The sequence below is a fragment of the Cervus canadensis genome, chromosome 15 (assembly GCF_019320065.1).
Source record: "Cervus canadensis isolate Bull #8, Minnesota chromosome 15, ASM1932006v1, whole genome shotgun sequence".
In the NCBI taxonomy this organism is placed as follows: domain Eukaryota; kingdom Metazoa; phylum Chordata; class Mammalia; order Artiodactyla; family Cervidae; genus Cervus; species Cervus canadensis.
In genome coordinates this window covers 53,640,932-53,664,458 of record NC_057400.1, presented here as the reverse complement: position 1 = coordinate 53,664,458, position 23,527 = coordinate 53,640,932, and the positions used below count along the sequence as shown (strand labels likewise).

The 23,527-nt window shown below is 36.7% G+C and overlaps 1 protein-coding gene across 1 annotated transcript in view; it reads right to left on the bottom strand.

The window, feature by feature from the left end:
- Positions 1-23,527, bottom strand: part of SCRN3 (secernin 3) — a 36,835-nt gene that overhangs the window by 12,722 nt on the left and 586 nt on the right. The window contains exons 2-5 of the mRNA XM_043487689.1: positions 20,847-21,017; positions 17,559-17,740; positions 16,802-17,001; positions 13,627-13,839 (exon numbers count right to left, since the gene is read on the bottom strand). Coding sequence (XP_043343624.1) covers positions 13,627-13,839; positions 16,802-17,001; positions 17,559-17,740; positions 20,847-21,005 — 754 coding nt within the window. The 5' untranslated portion in view covers positions 21,006-21,017. The remainder of the gene's footprint in view (positions 1-13,626; positions 13,840-16,801; positions 17,002-17,558; positions 17,741-20,846; positions 21,018-23,527) is intronic.

Below are 23,527 nucleotides of genomic sequence, written 5' to 3'. Positions count from 1 at the left end.
AACCAGTCAATCCTAAAGGATATCAGTCCTGAATATTCATTGGAAGGACTGATGTTGAAGCTGAAACTCCAGTACTTTGGCCACCTGATGTAAAGAACTGACTCATTGGGAAAGACCCTGATGCTGGAAAAGATTGAAGGCAGAAGGAGAAGGGGATAACAGAAGATGAGATGGTTGGATGGCATCACGGACTCGATGCACATGAGTTTGAGCAAGCTCTGGGAGTTGGGGATGGACAAGGAAGCCTGGCATACTGCAGCTGCAAAGAGTCAGACACGACTGAGTGACTGAACTGATAGCCAATTAACAATGTTGTGATAGTTCAAACTCAGCCATACATATACATGTATCCATTCTCCTCCAAACTCCCCTCCTCTTCAGGCTGCCACATAACTGCACAGAGTTCCCTATTCAGTACAGTAGGTCCTTGTTGGTTATCCATTTTTTTTTTATCCATTTTAAATATAGCAGTGTGTAACTGTATAAAGATTTTAGGAGGGAAAATGCCTATGAGAGAAAATGAGAAGTAATCCAGACTGCAACTGAAGTCTGAACCTGGGTTTAATAGAGAGGGAAGAAAGGTTGAGTGAAAGTGACCTAGACTAACATGCCATCTAAGGAAAGTTTGCAAGGCTCGCAGGAAGTCCTTGACCCAAGGTCAGCCATCAGAAGAGTTCAATGACCCCAGGCATGGGCCTGCCTTAGTCTCCCTGATGCTTTCAGTCATTAACCAGGAGCAGCCTTCAGGAAGCATAGCCTTGGTACTATACAAAGTCAATGCACAACAGAACTTGAGCACAACAAGTTCCTGGTCATTGGTTCTTGCACAACAAGAACTTGGTCATTGGTCATTAAATTATTTTAAACAGACAATATTTAATTAGTTTTACCCACACATTTACTGTTTGTTTTACTCTTCATTCACTCTCAACCACCTTACTTCTAAGATCATTTTTTTTCCTGAAGAATAACTCAGTATTTCATTTAGTACCAATTGATTTGCTATTGTCATTGTTATTCAGTTGCTAACTTGTGTCCAACTCTTTGCAACCCCATACACTGCAGCACACCAGGCTTGCCTGTCCTTCACTATCTCCTGGAGTTTGCTCAGACTCATGTCCATTGAGTTGGTGATGCCATTTAATCATCTCATCCTCTGTAGTCCCCTTCTCCTCCTGCCCTCCATCTTTCCCAGCATCACGGTCTTTTCCAATGAGTCGGCTCTTCACATCAGATGGCCAAAACAATGGAGCTTCAGCCTCAGCATCAGTCCTTCCAATGAGTATTCAGAGTTGATTTCCTTTAGGATTGACAGGTTTGATCTCCTTTCTGTCTAGGGGACTCTCAAGAGTCTTCACCAGCATCACAATTAGAAGACATCAATTCTTCAGCACTCAGCCTTCTTTATGGTCCAACTCTAACATCCATAAATGATTACTGAAAAAAACCATAGCTTTGACTATATGGACCTTTGTCAGCAAAGTGATGTCTTTGCTTTTTAACACACTATCTAGGTTTGTCATAGCTTTTCTTCCAAACAGCAAATTTTCTTTTCATTTCATGGTTACGGTCTCTCTCTGCAATGATTTAGGAGCTCAAGAAAATAAAATCTGTCACTGTTTGCACTCTTCCCCATCTATTTGCCATGAAGTGATGAGACTGGATGCCATGATCTTAGTTTTTGGAATGTTGAGTTTTAAGTCAGCTTTTTCACTCTTCTCTTTCACCTTCATCAAGAAGCTCTTTAGTTTCTCTCACTCTTCTCTTTCACCTTCATCAAGAAGCTCTTTAGTTTCTCTTTGCTTTCTGCCTTTAGAGCACTATCATCTGCATATCTGAGGTTATTGATATTTCTTCTGGCAATCTTGATTCTAGTCAATTGGTTAGTGATGAATTCTCTCAAATTTTAGTTCAGCTTCATTTCTGGAGTATATTTTCACTGGATATGGAATTCTAAATTAGTAGTAATTATTTTTCTCTATCACTTAAAAGGTGTCATTTTACAGTCTTCTAGATTCTTTCCCTTCTGTTGAAGGCAAAGGTTTTCTGCCAGTGTTATATTTGATGCTTTAAAGGTAATATATATTTTCTCTCTGACTGCTTTTAGGATTTTCTGTTTATTTCCCTCTTCAACAATCTTATTGCAATAGGCCCAGGTGTGGTATCCTTTTATTTATCCTTGGGATTTGTAGAGCTTCATTAAACTGTGACTTGCCGACTTTATTAATTTGGGAAAATTCTTGGCCAGTATCTCTTCAAATCTTGCTTTTTGCCCATCCATATTCTTTCTCACCTTTCCTATTGGGACTCCAACTACATACATGTTAGATCTTATCAATGAGTCCTATATGGCTTTCACACTCCTGCCTATATTTTCCAAAGCCTTATCTCTGTTTCAAGCAGAAATTTTCTACTGATATTCCAATTCACTAATTTTTTTTCTTCTGCTATGTCTAATAGGTTATTATACTGAATTCTCAGTTATTATAAATTTACAGTTCTAAAAACTAAGATCAAGCCATCCAGTTTCATCACTTTATGGCAAATTGAAAGGGAAGAAAATGGAAGCAGTGACAGATTTTATTTTCTTAGGCTCCAAAATCACTGCAGATGGTGACTGCAGCCATGAAATTAAGACACTCCTTGGAAGGAAAGCTATGACAAACCTAGACAGCATATTAAAAAGCCAAGACATTACCTTGCCAACAAAGGTTCGTCTAGTCAAAGCTATGGTTTTTGCAGTAGTCATGCATGGATGTGAGAGTTGAACCATAAAGAAGGCTGAGTGCTGAAGAACTGATGCCTTTGAATCTGGTGCTGGAGAAGACACTTGAGAGTCCCTTGGACTGCAAGGAGATGAAACCAGTCAATCCTAAAGGAAACCAACCCTGAATATTCACTGAAAGGACTGATGCTGAAGCTGAAGCACCAATACTCTGGCCACCTGATGCAAAGAACTGACTCACTGGAAAAGATCCTGATGCTGGGAAAGACTGAAGGCAAAAGGAGAAAGGGGAGACAGAGGATGAGATGGTTAGATAGCATCACCAACTCAGTGGACATGAATTTGAGCAAACTCCAGAAGATAGTGGAAAACAGGGAAACCCGGAGTGCTGCAGTCCATGGGGTCACAGTCAGACACAACTTAGCGACTGAACAACAGTTATTTTATTTCCATTTGGTTCTCTTTCACAGATTTCAGTTCTCTGATAAAATTCTCCATCTTCTCATCTAGTTTTTTTTAACATATAAAACATATTAATTTTTAAGTCTGTATCCAATAAAACTAATTGCAGATAACCAGTGGGTCAGTTTCTACTGTCTTTCTCTTGATTTTCAGTCATTTGGTCCATTTCTTGGCATGTCTGATAACTTTTTAATTAAATGTTGGACACTCTAGATGAAAATTTGTAGAGGTTCTGCATGATATTTTCCTCCACAGAGGATTTAATTTTCTTCTGGCAAACAGATGGAATATACGTAGATTACCTATTGATCCAGCTAAGACTGGTCTATTCTCTGTCCATTCTTACTCCTAATGTACAGCCTTTCTGGGGTTTCAACTGAAAGCCTAGGGTATTTCTCAGGCCCCTTCTTGGTTGTTCATCAAATCCAATTTTTGTCCCTAAGACCTTGTAAGACTGCCAAAATCTCTACTTAACTTTTTAAGGTCTTAGCGACTACTCATCCTTTTTTTTTTTTTTTTCCATTTATTTTTATTAGTTGGAGGCTAATTACTTCACAATATTGTAGTGGTTTTTGCCATACATTGACATGAATCAGCTATGGATTTACATGTGTTCCCCATCACAATTCCTCCTCTCGCCTCCCTCTCCATCCCATCCCTCTGGGTCTTCCCAGTGCACCAGCCCTGAGCACTTGTCTCATGCCTCCAACCTGGGCTGGTGATCTGTTTCACCCTTGATAGTATACTTGTTTCAATGCTGTTCTCTCAGAACATCCCACCCTCGCCTTCTCCCACAGAGTCCCAAAGTCTGTTCTGTACATCTGTGTCTCTTTTTCTGTTTTGCATATAGGGTTATCGTTACCATCTTTTTAAAAAAAGATGGTGACTATTCATCTTGCAGTGTCTCATCCTACATACACACTGCATAGAAGTCAGCAACTGCTATAAGGAGAAATTGTGACATAGAAGGTCAGACTCCTCTCAGAGTGCAGATGGTCTTTTTCCAATCTCCTGGATCTAGGCCCCTCATGTCCTAACTGTTTTGGGTATTCACCATGCCTTCAAACAGTGGTTTTATTCTTCCAGCTTTTATATTTATTCTTGGGAAGAGGCTAGTCCAGTACTAGCTACCCCTTGTTAACCAGAAGCAGATGTTCAGCTTTGTGCTTTTAACCAACTCAAATTTTATGCCTTTCATTTATTAAATATGTCTCTTTTCGCCCTCAAGTAGTATCAATTTCTTAATAACAGTAATGAATATGGTAGATCCATATTGTAACAAGTATATTTAAAAAAACACAAAACATAGAGTTCCTGCCATCACATAAAATATTTTCAGACGTTTATATGTGTTTAATTATTGCATTAAAATTAGTCCTAAAGAAAAAAATAACTTTCATTTAACACAGTTGGTTGACCACAGGTATTTGTTTCTTCTCTTTCCAAATCCTACTACAATGACAGCAAAGGAATAAAAAAAATGAAATTACTTACAAGGACAAATAAAGCATGGAAAGCAAGAAATTCCCCCTCATTCCCATGATATATGGGAATAATTAAAAGAAAAAAGTTTACATCAAGTCTGTACCCAAATTGTGATTGTGACATTTTAAATTAAAATAAAATTGATTTCCATATAAAACAATATAGTGTTCCATCCACAGTTAATCACTCAAACTACCAACTGCTTTATGTTAATAGCAAATTTTCACTTTCTCCATAACATAGCTATGACTTCAAATTCAAGAAAAATAACGTATAGATAATTTGTTACAGGAGCAATACCTTTCTGTTAATTTAGGGAAATGCAGGGAGAAAAAAAAAGTATATATCTGAAAACAATCCTTAATAATAAAACTAGACAATAAAGCAAAAGCCATCCACACCTATCAGATACATAGCTTCTGTACCCAGTGAGATTTTAGAATGATTCAAACATAAATTCCTATAAGTAGCAAGTTTTGATGAAAACAGTGTTGGAACCATAACACTGAGATAAGACAGGTATTATGAAAATGTTTTCTGTATTCAAAACCTACAATTCTCAAAATGAAAGAAGGATTTACATGATCACTTGAGTAGGATAGCTATAAGTAATCCACTACCAAGCATTGAATAAGTACTGAGACTGCAGTGGTAGGGTTCACTAAAATGAATGCAAAACACAGGGTACAATCTCATTGCAATTTAAACTAGTCATTTAAAATACATAAGTGAATATAGATACAATTTGGACATACATGCAGCACAGTTAATAGCTACCAGGTAGGAAGAGCTGGAAAGAAGAGAAGTAGGCTCCTCCATCTAGAAAAATCATAGGAAAAATTAGCTATAATATTCTAGTAGACAATTTTCTATAAAAGCACTGGGAAGACATTTATTCCTTTGGCAAAGCACAGAAAGCTGGATGAACTGTACTTCATCCTTGGAGGAAAAAGAAGTTTCATGTCAGATGCATCCATTACTATACTCATGTATGCATTTCAAATCTATAATTCAGTCATTTTGTTAAATATAATAGAATTTATTATTATAATGCAGTGGCTAATTGATTTATAATTTTTTTCTACCTATTTTTTATTCCTTTTATCCAATCACCCTAAACCTTACAATTCTTGACATTTTTCTCTCTGGCTTAGTTATGTGTTGATAGTCTTCATTTTTTCAGAATACCTGCTAATTTTATGTCCTAACCCTTTAGGTTTATTGCCATAAAAAAAGGACACAATAATGATCATTGTGATTCAATTTACAAGCCTTTGTTAACAGCAACAAAAAAACTTACCAAGTGTACATATACACTAGTGCAGACACTGAACTAGGTGCTGAGAAAAGTGTAAGGACAAATAAGAGTCTTTTTTTTTTTTTAAGTTTCATACAGGAGATAAGTGAAGAGCACAAACATAGTTTTCTCATTTGTAAAATGAAGATAATACCTACTTATCATGGTTGCTTAAAGAAAATAATATAATCACTTAGCAGTGTCTAGCCTCTGATACACTTTTTAAATAAACAGGAGTAGGTACTGTTGCAACCATTACTCCATCTCTACTTTACAATAATAGTCACCCTAAAATAAAAATCCTTAGAGTAACATATTTCAGCATTTTCTACATATCTATCCACATGGGAAAAGAGACACTTCAAATAACCTACTTATAAAATGACAACCTAACATTAAGAAACTTAGAGGAAATTTTTCAAATGATAAGATGTTCTTCTGGAAATTAAAAGTAAGGTATTAAATACTTGGAAAATAATGACATTAAGGCATTCTAAAAACATTCTGTCACGAACTTTTTTCTGCTGTGTGTGTGTGCCCATTTGTGTGTTTAGTCACTCCCTGGTGTCCGACTCTTTGCCACCCTAGGGACCACAGCCAGCCAGGCTCCCCTGTCCACGGGATTCTCCAGGCAACAACACTGGAATGGGTTGCCATTTCCTCCTCCAGGGGATCTTTCTGACCCAGGGATCAAACGTGGGTCTCCTTCATCTCCTGAACTGGCAGGCAGGTTCTTTTACCACTGAGCAACCTGGGGAGCCCCATTTTTCTGCTATACGTATAATTAATTTGTTTAATGAATACCTGAGAAGCAAGTATCAATCACTGACTGATCTTTTCTCTGAGAAGTTGCTTTCTGACTGATTTATAGAACCACTTTATCTTTCAAGTGAAAGAGTATATATCAGTCACATATTTTTGTTAGTGAAAAGAGCCTTTTAGCATTTATCTGCCACCCAATTATCTTCTAAATAATTTTCATAATTATTGGGGGGCAGATAAATAATTTGGGGGTAGCAGATAAAGAATTTTTCTGGAATTATTTGGAGGCAAATAGACAAGACAAAGAGCTCTTGTGACTCAGACAGTAAAGAGTATGCCTGCAATGCAGGAGACCCAGGTTCAATCCCTGGGTTGGAAAGATGCCCTGGAGAAGGAAATGGCAACCCACTCCAGTACTCTTGCATGGAGAATCCCTTAGACAGAGAAGCCAGGCAGGCTACAGTCCAGGGGTCACAAAGAGTCAGACACAACTGAGAGACTTCACTTTCACTTTCAGACAACATAAAAGTAGCACAACACATGCACATGCTTTGACCCCACATCCTACTTTGAGGAAATTTTTCTAGGAAAATGGTCATGGATGTGAAAATAAATAAGCTATAAGCATGTTGTATAATTTTCAGTAGCGAAAAACTAAAAACAATCTAAGTAACAGGAAATTAGTTAACTAAAGTATAATTCATACAATCAACCTTTACAATAATAAAATACAGCCATATGGAAATAAAAATATACAAAAATAATAGAATACCATGTACCTGTTAAAAAAATGAAAAAGTTCAGTACATATAAAAATAGAATGATATACACTACCGCTAACTGGAAAAAAGTTATGTGCAGAAAAGTATGTGCGGAATGCAACCCTTTTGTAAAACAGAGAGTCAAGAATACCTATATATAATTTCATTAAGCATACAACATCTCTGAAAGAATACACAAGGAACTGCCTATAGGAAAAATAACTGAATAGGGGCCTGTTAGAAGGGAGACAGGAGTAGGAAATGGCAACCCACTCCAGTGTTCTTACTTGAATAATTCCATGGACAGAGAATCCTAGTGGGCTAAAGTCCATGGGGTTGCAAAGAGTTGGACATGACTAAGTGAATAACCCTTAGAAGGGAGACACTTCACTTGGGTACCTCTGAATTTTGAATCATGTGAATATATTTATTTTTATAAGTAAAACAATGCTGAAGAATTGATGCTTTTGAACTGTGGTGTTGGAGAAGACTCTTGAGAGTCCCTTGGACAGCAAGGAAATCCAACCAGTCAATTCTAAAGGAGATCAGTCCTGAATATTCATTGGAAGGACTGATGCTGAAACTGAGACTCCAATACTTTGGCCACCTGATGCAAAGAACTGACTCACTGGAAAAGACCCTGATGCTGGGAAAGATTGAAGGCAGGAGGAAAAGGGGACAACAGAGGATGAAATGGTTGGATGGCATCACCTAGTCAATCGACATGAGTTTGAATAAGTTCCGGGAGTTGGTGATGGACAGGGAGGCCTGGCGTGCTGCAGTCCATGGGGTCACAAAGAGTCGGACATGACTGAGTAACTGACCAACCCTCCCTCAGATAACTATAAATGTGGGACAAAATACACCGAAGGCTTTTTACTATAAACAAAAGCAGGAAAATTCTGGATGAGAAGTGACACTCGAAAGACGGAATTAAGCACAGAGTAAATGTCCCATTTTTGTTATAGCTTTAGCTTGATGGAAGGCCATGGTCAATGCTGTGCAATAGAAAACCTTAGCCTTTAAGATCTGAGGTACCAGAGGCCAATGGCAGGTACTAGAAGGTGAAGAGAGAACTGCAGAAAGCAGATACTTATAGAAAGGAACCGCCAAACTCTTTGTTAAGGAAAAAAAAAACCAACAACTCTGCCCAAATCTCCATCTGATTCATGAATTAGTATATGAAGGGCCAGAATGATCCTCATTCTAAAAACATAAGAGCTGAACCGGAATTTGAGCTGCTGACCAAGAGACAGACTTTGCAGATTGCATACAATCAATTAAATTGCTAAATGAAGAGTTACTTCTTCTTAGGTGAGTTTTGGTAATTGGTGGCTTTCAAGGACTTGGTTCATTTCCTCCAAGTTATTGAATACACTTAGAGCTGTTTAGAGCATTCCCTATTATCTTCCTAATGTCTACGGATATATAGTATCTTTTTTCTGACATGTAACTTGTGTTTTCTTCTTTTTTTTCTTTGTCAAGCTGTCTAGAGTATATCAATTTATTAATTTTTTCAAAGAACCAGCTTTTAATTTGATCTATTTTTGCCATGGTTTTGTTGTTTTCAATTTTATTGATTTCTGCACTTTATGATTTTCTTTTTGTTCTTTGCTTGGGAATTTTTGGTTTTCTTTTGTTTTAGTTTATTAAGGTGAAAGTTTACATTGTTGATATGAGACTTTTCTTATTATCTGATATAAGCACTTAATGCTATACATTTTCCTGGAACCAGTACTTTTGCTGCATGCCATAAATATGTGATTTTCATTTTATTTCATTCAAAATATTTTCTAATTTGAGATTTCTTTTTTGACCCATATATTTAAAGTGTGTTCTACAATTTCCAACTATTGGGAGATTTTCCAGATAACCTTATGTAATAATATGCACCTAATAACAGCATTTTAAAATACATTACCAGTTTTTAAAATACAATACAAGACCCAGTTACCACCTCAGTCAGTCTCTGGCATCAGGAAGCTTCCATAGCCTCTTATCTTTATCCATCAGAGAGCAGACAGAATGAAAACCACAATCACTGAAAACTAATCAAACTGATCACATGGACCACAGCCTTGTCAACTCAGTGAAACTGTGAACCATGTTGTGTTGGGTCACCCAAGATGAAGAGGTCATGGTGGAGAGTTCTAACAAAACGTGGTCCACCGGAGAAGGGAATGGCAAACCACTCCAGTATTCTTGCCTTGAGAACCCCATGAACAGTATGAAAAGGCAAAAAGATAGGACATGGAAAGATGAACTTCCCAGGTCGGTAAGGGCCCAATATGCTACTGGAGATCAGTGGAGAAATAACTCCAGAAAGAATGAAGAGATGGAGCCAAAGCAAAAACAATACCCAGTTGTGGATGTGACTGATGATGGAAGTAAAGTCCAATGCTGTAAATAGCAATATTGCATAGGAACCTGAAATGTTAGGTCCATGAATCAAGGTAAACTGGAAGTGGTCAAACAAAAGATGGCAAGAGTTAGCATCAATATTTTAGGAATCGGCAAACTAAAATGGACTGGAATGGGTGAATTTAACTCAGATGACCCTTAGATCTACTACTGTGGGCAAGAATCCCTTAGAAGAAATGGAGTAGCCATCATAGTAAACAAAAGAGTCCGAAATGCAGTACTTGGATGCAATCTCAAAAATGACAGAATGATCTTTGTTCATTTCCAAGGCAAACCATTCAATATCACAGTAATCCAAGTCTATACTACAACCAGTAATGCTGAAGAAGCTGAAGTTGAATGGTCCTATGAAGACCTATAAGACCTTCTAGAACTAACACCCAAAAAGATGTCCTTTTCATTATAGGGGACTGGAATGCAAAAGTAGGAAGTCAAGAGATACCTGGAGTAACAGGCGAATTTGGCCTTGGAGTACAGAATGAAGCAGGGCAAAGGCTAACAGAGTTTTGCCAAGAGAATGCACTGGTCATAGCAAACACCCTCTTCCAACAACACAGGAGAAGACTCTACACATGGACATCACCAGATGGTCAATGCTGAAATCAGATTGATTGTATCCTTTGCAGCCAAAGATGGAGAAGTTCTATACAGTCAGCAAAAACAAGAGCAGGAGCTGACTGTGGCTCAGATCATTAATTCCTTATTGCCAAATTCAGACTTAAATTGAAAAAAGTAGGGGAAACCACTGGACCATTCAGGTATGACCTAAATCAAATCCCTTAGGATTATACAGTGGAAGTGACAAATAGATTCAAGGGATTAGATCTGATAGAGTGCCTGAAGAACTATGAACGATGGTTTGTGACATTGTACAGGAGGCAGTGATCAAGACCATCCCCAAGAAAAAGAAATGCAAAAAGGCAAAATGGTTGTCTGAGGAAGCTTTACAAATAGCTGAGAAAAGAAAAGAAGCAAAAGGCAAAAGAGAAAAGGAAAGATATACCCATTTCAATGCAGAGTTCCAAAGAATAGCAAGGAGAGATAAGAAAGCCTTCCTCAGCGATCAGTGCAAAGAAATAGAGGAAAACAACAGAATGGGAAAAACTAGAGATCTCTTCAAGAAAATTAGAGATACCAAGGGAAGACTTCATGCAAAGATGGGCATAATAAAGGACACAAATTGTATGGACCTAACAGAAGCAGAAGACGTTAAGAAGAGGTGGCAAGAATACACAGAGGAACTATACAAAAAAGATCTTCATGATCCAGATAGCACAATGGTGTGATCACTCACCCAGAGCCAGATATCCTGGAATGTGAAGTCAAGTGGGCCTTAGGAAGCATCACTACAAACAAAGCTAGTGGAGGTGATAGAATTCCAATTGAGTTATTTCAAATCCTAAATGATGTCGTGAAAGTGCTGCACTCAATATGCCAGCAAATTTGGAAAACTCAGCAGTGGCCACAGGACTGGAAAAGATCAGTTTTCATTGCAGTCCCAAAGAAAGGCAATGCCAAAGAATACTCAAACTACCACACAATCACACTCATCTCACACGCTAGCAAAGTAATACTCAAAATCCTCCACGTCAGGCTTCAACAGTACGTGAACTGTGAACTTCCAGATGTTCAAGTTGGATTTAGAAAAGGCAGAGGAACCAGCGATCAAATTGCCAACATCCGTTGGATCATCAAAAAAGCAAGCGAGTTCCAGAAAAACATCTACTTCTGCTTTACTGACTACGCCAAAGCCTTTGACTGTGTGGATCACAACAACTGGAAAATTCTTAAAGAGATGGGAATACTAGATCACCATACCTGCCTCCTGAGAAATCTGTATGTAGGTCAAGAAGCAACAGTTAGAACTAGACATAGAACAACAGACTGGTTCCAAATCAGGAAAGGAGTATGTCAAGGCTGTATATTGTCACCCTGCTTATTTAACTTATATGCAGAGTACATCATGTGAAATGTCAGCTGGATGAAGCACAAGCTGGAATCAAGATTGCCAGCAGAAATATCAATAACCTCAGATATGCAGATGACACCACCCTTATGGCAGAAAGTGAAGGAAGAAGTAAACAGCCTCTTGATGAAAGTGAAAGTGGAGAGTGAAAAAGTTGGCTTAAAACTCAACATTCAGAAAACTAAGATCATGGCATCCAGTCTCATTACTTCATGGCAAATAGACAGGGAAACAACAGAAACAGTGAGACACTGTATTTTTTCAGGCTCCCAAATCACTGCAGATGGTGACTGCAGCCATGAAATTAAAAGATTCTTGCTCCTTGGAAGAAAAGCTATGACCAACCTAGACAGCATATTGAAAAGCAAAGACATTACTTTGCCAACAAAGGTCTGTCTGGTCAACGCTATGATTTTTCCATTAGTCATATATGGATGTGAGAGTTAGACTATAAAGAAAGCTGAGCGCCAAAGAATTGATGCTTTTGAACTGTGGTGTTGGAGAAGACTCTTGAGAGTCCTTGGACTGTAAGGAGATCCAAACAGTCAATCCTAAAGGAAATCAGTCCTGAGTGTTCATTGGAAGGACTGATGCTGAAGCTGAAACTCCAATACTTGGCTACTTGATGCGAAGAACTGACTCACTGGAAATGACCTTGATGCTGGGAAAGACTGAGGGCAGGAAGAGAAGGACAACAGAGGATGAGATGGTTGGATGGCATCACTGACCCAGTGGACGTGAGTTTGAGTAAGCTCTGGGAGTTGGTGATGGACAGGGAAGCCTGGTGTGCTGCAGTCCATGGGGTCACAAAGAGTTAGACATGACTGAGTGACTGAACTGAACTGAATTGAAAATACATTAAGCAAAAACTGACAGAATTCAATGGAGAAGCAGACATTTCCATAAATATAATTATACATAATACAAAATACACATACATCAGAGTTCAGTTGCTCACAAGAGACTGTACTGACCCATAGCCTGGCACAGCAGACATCTCAATTCCAGCTGGGACTCTGGGCCAGGAGCAGAGTACTGATCTTAGTAAGTAGTCCAGTTCCTGCTCCCCAGATTAGTCTTTCTGCTAGGCACCTACATTCACATGGATGTTAAAAGTGGCCTGCAAGGCTGATATCTTGTCCATGATATCCTCTTTGACACAGAAGTTGAACTGCACAGAGAAAAGATACCTCAAATCTTGCTGACAATGTGAGTTCTCTCTTCATTTTTGGTACCTAACGATTTCCTCTTCTTGTATTTAAACCTAGCTGTATACGTCCTTAATGTTTAAATATTTTATTCAACAGTTCTAGAGTTTAGGAGTGAAAAGGGAGAATTCTTATATCTGCTCATTCGAGAAATAACTTTTGAAATTAGAAAATATCCAGGGTACTATCAAAAGATTAAAAAAAAGTAGGAGCAAGAGTCAAAGAAAACTATCTCCATGTTCCAGTGAATTCTGACAATGAAAGTAATATAAATTTGGCTTTAAGAATATTAATAAGAACTGAAAAAAGGATTTGAGGATTGCAAATCTGAACTTGTTCTTCAAAAAGAATCATTACTGTTACCCTCTCACAATTATATAGCACTTCACTCATCTCAAAAAATAGCTTACAATATCACAATACTTTCAGTTTTAATAAATATATATCTTTACTTAGAATAATTTGCCAGAACCCAAACTTTATTATACCTACTTTATATATACATGAAATATTTTCATTCTAGTATTATTTAAAATTACCTTTATGCTTATTCAGAAGTTTGTAGCCTTCACAGTATCTGCCTGGTGAAATCATCATCTTGGCTGTATCAAGATAAGAGTATGTTGCAGCAAAATCGAATTCCTTTTTCCCATCCCACCAACCTCTCTGCTTGGCATAGTTTCTCATGTCTGGGTGTTCCCGATCAATTTTTGTCGTTATAGAAAGCTGATTAGAAATATTGCGAACTCCCTCTATTTTCAAAGAAGAGAGGAAAGGAGAAGAAAAGTCACATTTAATGTAATGTATCTATCTCTGTACATTATGATCCTTAATCACTATTTCAATGTAAATATAGACTTCTAAATGTTGTACCATGTATATCTATTTATTACACATGAATAAATAACTTTTTTAAATTAAACTTTTTATTTTGAGGTAACTATGGATTCACATGCAATTATAAGAATTAAAGAACAAACTATGCACCTTTATACTGTCTCCCCAAATGGTAACGTCTTGTATGATATCACAACCAAAATATTGATATTCAAACTGCCAAGATTATATCACAATGATCACTCATGTTGCCCTTTCATAGCCACAGCCACTTATCTCTACACCCACCTTTTCATAAACCCCAGGCAATCATCTGTTATTCATTCCTATAATTGTCATTTCAAAAAAAACCATATAAATGGAATCATACAATATATAATCTTTAGGCTTTTTTTTCCCCTCTCAGTTTAATTCCCTAAAGATTATTCCAGGTTATTATATGTATCAGCAGTTCATTCCTTTTTATTGCTGAGTAGTTTTCCATGGTATAGGTATACTACAGTTTATTTAAATATTCACCAGTTAAAGGACTGCTTCGTTGTTTCCAGTTTCTGCCTATCGTGGAAAAAGCTGCTATACAAATTCATGTACAGGTTTTTGTGTGCATTTAAGTTTTCTTTCTCAGAGATAAATGCACAAGATTGTAAGTGCTACACAGTATCATAGTTGCATATTAAGATCCTTTTTTTAACTGCCAAACTGTTTTCCTGAGTGACTGTATATTTGTACTAGCAATGTATCAGTGACCCATTCTCCACATTCTCACTAGCATTTGGGAGTGTCATTTAAAAATCTTTAGCCATTCCAGTAAAACAGATAGCCAGTATGATAGCCATCTGCTGTATGATGCTGGGAGCTCACACCGGTGCCCTGTGACAACCTAGAAGGGTGGGATAGAGTGGGAGGTGGGAGGAGGTTCAAGAGCGAGGTTTAAGACGCATGTATGCCTATGGCTGATTCATGATGTATGGCAGAAAACAACACAATACTGTAAAGCAAATATCTTCCAATTAAAATAAATAAAATTTAAAAATTTCTCAGCCATTCTGATAGAGGTATAATAATATCTCATTGTGATTTTAGTTTGCATTTCCCTAATGGGTAATGATGTTAAACATTATTTCATGAGCTTTTGTGATATCTGTATATCTCTTTAGGCAAAATGTCTCTTTGTGTCTTCTTGTTCATTTTTCTAGTTGGATTGTCTTTTTACGGCTGAATTTTGACAGTTATTTATATATTTTAGAAATTAGTCTTTTATGTGAATTACTGTTTAAAAAATAGCCATAAGTAAGTTTAGAACAGATATAGGAGGCTTCTAAAAATATCATGACACTTAAGTTATAACAAAATTTACAATTAAAATACAAAACAGAAGAAACAATAAAAGCCTATTCTAAACAAATCATAATAAATGAAATAGATATGATAAATAAAAATTAACAACATTTTAAAACAGTTTAGAATGATAGTCAGCCAAGTAGAAATCAGTTAAATTACTCTAATGAAGTCATTCTTGGGATGGTCTCACTACAATAATAGACTTAAGTCATGACAGAATCAAAGTCAGGGAAGAATTTTCAATCTAGTAAGATAATTCCCTACAGTTAAGCTATGTAGTTCTTGGGCTCATTTACTATTAGGAAGAGAAACAAGTTGGCAAAGTTAATCTGCAACTGAATAATCAGACTCAATGAAGGTGTTCGTTTCGGATGGCTTGGTGTGGCTCACTTTTTCAACAAAAAAACACTTACTCATTTTTCTCTTGTATGTAGCATACTTGACAAAAAAAAAGTAATTAATGGTATGATCAGGCCAATTATCATAATAAGAAAAATAGTCTCAATTAAATTTTATGTATTAATAAACATGCATGCAAAATATAAAATAAAATGTCCATCAAAACAACTGTCAAAAAAAAAAAAAAAAAACAACTGTCAATAACCTGTTGTGAAAAATAGCATCCAAATCCTGCAAAGCTCAAAGCTACCTTCATGAAGATTTTCTAAACTTTTCCAGTTCACAATGACTTTTCCTTTCTTTAAATATTCATGGCATATATATGTATGTATTATTCATGTACTATTTAATATTTTCACATGTCTATCTGTAAAACTATGAGATCCAGAGGGTAAGTACACAAAAAGTATGTGAACATGCCTTAGCACAAGACTATACTCAAGTGAAAGAATTCTGAACAAAGAGTCAGGATGGAAATATTTAAATTCTAAGGCTAAAACAATAAATAAATAAAAGTTAAAAACAATAACTTCTATCATTCACTGCCCTGAGTACATAATTTCATATCTCTGAATTTCCTCACTGGAAAATGAGTATATATGATCACAAAGAAATCAAGAAAAAAAAAAGCAAAGCATTCTAAAGCAATTGTTTTATTTACTCAATGACATTAAATGTTTACACTTTACCACTGTTACTACTAACACATTCTTTCTCACCACTAACTCACAATCACCATTCCCCAGTAACACTCCCTAGTCCTCACCTCCATATCCACACGTGAGGAAATTCTGGAGTTCAGCCCAAAGTTTAAAAGATGAAAAAATAATAAAGTAATGATTTTATCTCATTAAAAGGTAAAAAACTACTATAAAGCATACAAGAGTTACTTCACAGAAAATGTACATAGGTTATATGAAATTAATATCATATTTATGAAAAAGAGATGATAGCACCTTTTCCTCTTTTTCAAGAAAGCTCTTTATAGAGTTCTTTCACTTTTTTTCATTTCCCCTGCAGTTTTCCCCTTCATTGCACTGGAGTATAAATCTTGAAAAACAACTAAATGAAATGTCTGCAATTAGGAGGTATTTTATTAACTGTAAAACAAATTAAATCATGAAAAGCTGTCCATACCTTCTACTTTTTCTGCTGCCCAGTACTTTCCTGCAGTCTCCAGAATCCAGGCTTCATTTCTATCCGCTATCAGGAAACTGTTGTGATACCTAAATACCATCCTGCCCTCTGAACAATTTCCACCCTGGCCATATTTTTCTAATAAATCAACAATGACATTGAGGGCTTTTTCAGCTGTATCACCTCTTTCAAGGCCAAGTCTAAAATAAAAATATTAAAGCTCTCAGATTAAAAGAAAACTTCCATTATTTTTCTTAAATAATTTCATGCACATGAGATTTTGTGTTTATGTTCAAAGAAAAGTCTCTTCAAGTTAATAGATACAGGCAAATCCAACTTCTAATCTATTCCTTCTGAAGTTAGTTTCGGATGATGAAAACAAAGATCAGTGTTCAAATTCCAACTTGGTAACTTATTTGCAAGCTGATTTATCTCTAAATCTCCAGATTTCTCATCTGTAAAATCAGGATAATAATAATAGCCCATAAGGTAACTGTGAGAATTAGTTATGGTCTAATAAAGTATGTTAAGTACTTCCAATGAATCATAATTTTCAATTCCTTTCCTTCTCCTAATTAATGACATTTGAGAGTCTTGAAATTGCATACCTGTATTCTGAAGCATTGTTAACACAAACTATAAAGTATCAAGTCCAAAAAAATGGGGGAAAAAAGGAAGATAAAACATGTTAAGAGTTACACCAAAATTTTAAACTTAGACAAGTTCTATAGTGCAAAAAGTGTAACAAAAAAATAACCTGACAAGGTCCATGCCCAGCAGTGCCTCTTCATCACAAACTTTTTCTCTTCCCCATACAGCTTCATTCCCAATGCAAACTCCATGCTCATTGGCTCCCATTTCTGCTCCCCATAACCAAGCTGGGCGACTAAGGACAACAGCATATGTTTCAGGAACTTGATCAATTTCTATGTAAGTACACTGTAAAGAAAGTCATAGCAACAACAATAAAACTGAAAAACAAAAGTTATCAAAGTCTAGAATCTTAAAATCGATCAAAGGCCTGACTATTATGAAAGAAATTATAACTAAATTGAAAATTTCAATTATAAAGGCATTACCCTTAAAAAATATTCAGAATTGTCCCTAAGAGCATTTATTCATTCAGATATGTACTAAGCCTCTCCTGTCTGCTAAGAAATATATTAGTTATAACAGTGAATCAGATACAGATCTTGCTTTCAAGAAACTAAGACTTGTACATTACTAAGACACAAGGAAATACAAAGTATAAGGCCTATGAAGAAAAGTGAAGATGGGGTGCCAATAGAAGCTTAGGAGAGAGTTTCTAGTTGTGAAATCTTGAAACATATTGTAAAGGAAGATGTATGTGAGCTGAAATGTAAAGAAAGAGATCTCAAACTCAACGTCCAGTGTTTGTTGATTAATGATATACATTCCATATGGCAGCCCTTAAATACAAGTGATTGCCATAGAAGCCCATGTCACATGTGGAATTCACCCATCAGGTTTATCCACAACTGTGAAAAGAACAAGAACTACTGGCTTACAGGGTAGGTGAGATAAATATGAAGAGATAAAACAGAAATGGATCCACAATGAGTAAATAGTCTCATCAAAAGAAAACACTGGCCTAGTACAATTAGCCCTCCATATCCACAGGTTCCACATCCACACAGTCAACTAAACACTGACCAAAAATATTCAGCAAAAAAAATATTCCAAAACATTCCAAAAAGCAAAACAAATTTGCCACTTGCTGGAAGCTATTTACATAGCACTTATATTGTATTTACAACTATTCACATGACATACATATTGTACTACCTAGAGATAATTTAAAGTTTATGAGAGATAAGGATGGCCACAGAAAGGTCTGCAGTAACTTGCAATTCCTATTGTCTCTGCAAAATCTTCCTCACATAGCAATCAACATATATGTTTAAAATAAAATTGTAATGAAAGACACATGTGGACTATAACTGTTTTTAATATATACTTGATCATAGCATACATTTCCTGAGATATTATCTCTTTTGAATAATGTAATATTTTGTTTTGGATTGATTCCAAACTAAATATTTTGGGAAATTAAACTTATGAATCAAATGTACTATTATTATGATTGCAACCATTTTAAAGAAAGATATTTGTAAACACCTGCTTTGATTTGAGCGTTTCAAAAGGAAAATAAGTGAATGAGAGATATAAAATTGATACAATTCCTAAAAAAAAATAAAGTTTATGAGAGGATGTGCATAGGTTATATGCATGTATATGTCATTTTATATAAGGGACTTGAGCATCAAATGATTTTGATATCCTAGGGGGTCCTGGAACCAATTCCACAAGGATATGGAGGAACAACGGATACATAAAACATCTAATATTTAATATATCTTGGTACTAGAATATCAGTAAAAATGGAATCTAAAAATAAATAATTTAGCAATAAAAGCATAGTGTGAAATTTTCCCTTTAAATTCCATGCTAAATGGATTTTTTAAATAAAAAAAATTTTAAAGGATCCTTTAATTGACGTGTATACTATCAAATGACTAGTGCATAGTATTGACAGTTATCACTGGATCAAGAAAACCTCTTCTGATGATAAAACTGCTATTTCCAGAGCCTGGAATGACTGTTTCTATTCTACACCAATCAGAATCCTTTTTGTGCATCAAATTCCAGCTGAAAGCCCAACCTCTGGTAAAGCCTTCTTTGATTCCTAGTCTGAATTAATTGCTTCTTCCCCACTGCTGTCACAATCTGCTGCTCTTAAATTTGGTGTTGAAACTTCATCCTTCTTTACAAGGTGGTTAGTTACATACACATCCTATTCCTCTACTAGACTCTAAGCTCCTGGAAGACAAAACTTGTCTTTTTTTTTTAATGATAGAAACTAAATGTTACAATTTATTCCATCTTCATGATTATAAGCATTACAGGGCAGGGTGGGTAAGCAAGGCAAATAAAGTAAAATCTTTTCTCCCCTCCTTTAACCAGATGCAGCATGCTGGCATTTTTATGATAGGTTGACATTCATAACTAATTGACTTAAGTTGAAAGCCGGCAACAACAAATCTTTGCAATTTAGGATCTTCCTCCATAGCCACTCCTAGGATCTTAATTCCATGAGCTCTAAAATGGTGTTTACCACAGCATTCTTGAAGCTTTCAGATATTTTATTATTATTATTTTTGTCTGAGCCGGGTCTTTTGTTGATGCACCCACGCTTTCTCGAGTTGTGGTCAGCAGGAGCTACTCTAGTTGTGGTGTGTGAGGTAGCTTCTCTTGCTGTGGTGTGTGAGGTAGCTTCTCTTGCTGTGGTGTTTAATAGCTGTGGCACAAGGGTGTAGCTGACCCACAGCAGGTGGAATCTTCTCCACCAGTCTCCTCTGTCCATGGGATTTTCCAGGCAAGATACTAGAGTGGGTTACCATTTCCCTCTCCAAGGGATCTTCCCAACCCAGGAAATTCAGCCCCTGTTTCCTATTTGGCAGGTGATTCTTTACCACCCAGACACCTGGGAAGCCTGTTGTTAAGGTAGGGAACTGTTAAAAGCAAGACAGAACCAGTCTTGACAGCAAGCTTTAACTCTTTCCCCTATTCAACATGCTTGCATATGGTAAGCATTCAAATATTTGCTCAAAGAACTAACAATAATTATTTCAGCTTTCTCCAAATCACTAAAAGACCAGAATTCTAGTTCTGATTCAAATTATTTATGAAATTTAAATTCTTTGATTTTTTAACTTCTATAGCTTCTGCCAGATAGCAAGTGATTTTTAAACACTGTTTTTGACATTTTTTTTTTTTGTGTGTGTAATAAAGTTTTATTAAAGTATAAAGGAGATAGAGAAAGCTTCTGACATAGGCATCAGAAGGGGGCAAAAGAGTACCCCCTTTTTTTTGTGTGTGTGTGTGTGTGTAATAAAGTTTTATTAAAGTATAAAGGAGATAGAGAAAGCTTCTGACATAGGCATCAGAAGGGGGCAAAAGAGTACCCCCTGTTTTTGACATTTTTAAAGAAAAATATTGTTAACAAAACATGCATTTCACCTACCTTAAGATGTTCCTTCAGGTTGTCATGAACTGCAGCAGGAAAATAAACTACTTCCTGTACTTCATCACAGGGTCTATCTGAATTTTTTCCAAAAATAACCCTGTTATAAATTGTTGCTGGAGGTAATGCCACGAAAGTGTCACAGGAACAAGGTTCCATTTTTTTTTTAAACTAAAAATCATATGGAAGTTTGAAAATAAAAAGAGAAAAATATTTTTATTTAGTATATACAAAACAGAGTTTACTTGATGACTGGGGATATTACTGTCATATCTAACAAATGATGTTTACTAAAGTTTTAAATTTCATATACTGTACTACAGAAATCAGTAAGAAAATAATGGGCATGAATCTAGCACTACAAGAATAAGTAAGAAAACAGGAATAACCAGTACCTTCTTCTAGTCTATAGCTCAGATTCACCCTGCAAGCTCTTTCTCTTCTGAAGTCTTCCCTGAATCTCCTTTCACTATTTCCATATTTGGAAACACCTGTACCTATACTATAAAGACTATATTTGTGTACATATCTAACAAAGAATGTTCATTCAGTTCAGTTCAGTTGCTCAGTTGTGTCCGACTCTTCCCGACCCCATGGACCACAGCACACCAGGCCTCCCTGTCCATCACCAACTCCTGGAGTTTACTCAAACTCATCTCCATTGAGTCAGTGATGCCATCCAACCTTCTCATCCTCTGTCATCCCCTTCTCCTCCTGCCTTCAATCTTTCCCAGCATCAGAGTCTTTTCAAATGAGTCAGTTCTTCGCATCAGGTGGCCAAAGTATTGGAGTTTCAGCTTCAGCATCAGTCCTTCCAATGAACAATCAGGACTGATTTCCTTTAGGATGGACTGGTTGGATCTCCTTGCTGTCCAAGGGACTCTCAAGAGTCTTCTCCAACACCACACTTCAAAAACATCAATTCTTCGGTGCTCAGCTTTCTTTATAGTCCAACTCTTACATCCACACATGACTACTGGAAAAACCACTGCCTTGACAAGATGGACCTTTGTTGGCAAAGTAATGTCTCTGCTTTTCAATATGCTATCTAGGTTGGTCATAACTTTCCTTCCAAGGAGTAAGCGTCTTTTAATTTCATGGCTGCAGTCACCATCTGCAGTGATTCTGGAGCCCCCCAAAATAAAGTCAGCCACTGTTTCCATTGTTTCCCCAACTATTTGCCATGAAGTGATGGGACCATATGCCATAATCTTAGTTTTCTGAATGTTGAGCTTTAAGCCAACTTTTTCACTTTCCTCTTTCATCAAGAGGCTGTTTAGTCCTTCTTCACTTTCTGCCACAAGGGTGGTGTTCATTAAAACATTTTAATTTTGAAACAGACTCACTAAATCAGACAAAAGCAAAAACATGCCAATAAAATTCCAAACTGTTATTTCCCATTGTTGAATTGTTATGTTCACATTCAACTTCTAAGTCCTGACTGTATAATTTAATATCAAGATCATATCTTCATTTGTAATTTGGAAAAATCTTAAATCCTCAATTTTAGTAGAGCTTATTGGCTTAGTGGTAAAGAATCCACTTGCCAAGCAGGAGATGCCTGCCGAGCAGGAGGCATGGGTTTGATCCCTCGGTCAGGAAGATCCCCTAGAGAAGGAAATGGCAACCCACTCCAGTATTCTTGCCTGGGAAATCCCAGAACAGAGCAGCCTGGTGGGTTACAGTCCATGGGGTGCAGAGTCAGAAACCTAGCAACTAAATATCAACAGCAACAAAATTTGCTTCTAGAATGGCAAATTGTTTTCAGTTTCCTTCTTTCCTTTGTCTTATACTACCCAAACCTTAGAATGGCTTTACACGAACAGATTTAAATGTAATCAATATTTCATTGTAAAGAAAACAAAATGACCCAAGTAAGAAAGAAACAAATTCAGCCTGAAATGCCTAACGGTTTTTCTCTTTTTCTCAGTGATGGAGAAAGGTCACCAATGCTTCTGTTCCTGTGTGATTTTCCTTCCTTTAAAAAAAATTTTTTTTTAATTTCTTATATTTGGCCACACTGGGTCTTCCTTGCTGTGTGCAGGCTTTCTCCAGCTGTGGGGAGCCAGGGCTACTCTTGCTTGCAGAGCACGGGTTCTGGGAGCCTGGGCTTGAGTAGTTGTGCACTGCAGGCTCAGAGGCTCCGCAGTATGAGGGAATCTTCCTGGACTAGGGACGGAAGCAGTGTCCCTACATTGGCAGGCGGACTCTTAAACAATGGACCACCAGGGAAGTCCTTCGTGTGATTTTCAACTCATGTCCTAAATCGCCTTCTATATGTGTTCCAAAGTTAGTTCCACTACTGCCTAACTTTGGCAGGCTATTTAATCTCTATCTAAGCCTACTGCCTCATCTGTAAATCTCTCAAAGGGCTGTTATGAGAATTTAATAAGACAGTGTGTAAAACGTTTTGCACAATGCATAGAACACATCAGACACTTATATAAACGCTGTTACTGTTGTTATATGTCAGAAGAGTACATTTCTCAGAAAAGCTTACTCCTGACATCACACGCCACCTCATCCTGGGAAAGGAGTTGGTTGAAGGATCACCTACAGCAGCAGCAGCCACGTACCCTCAATACCCTGGAATCTCAAGAACCATCAAGGGGCACTAGGTAATCTGACCTAACCGGGGTAATAAGCTAAGAAAACAGGTCACCTGGTTAGGAAGACATCTA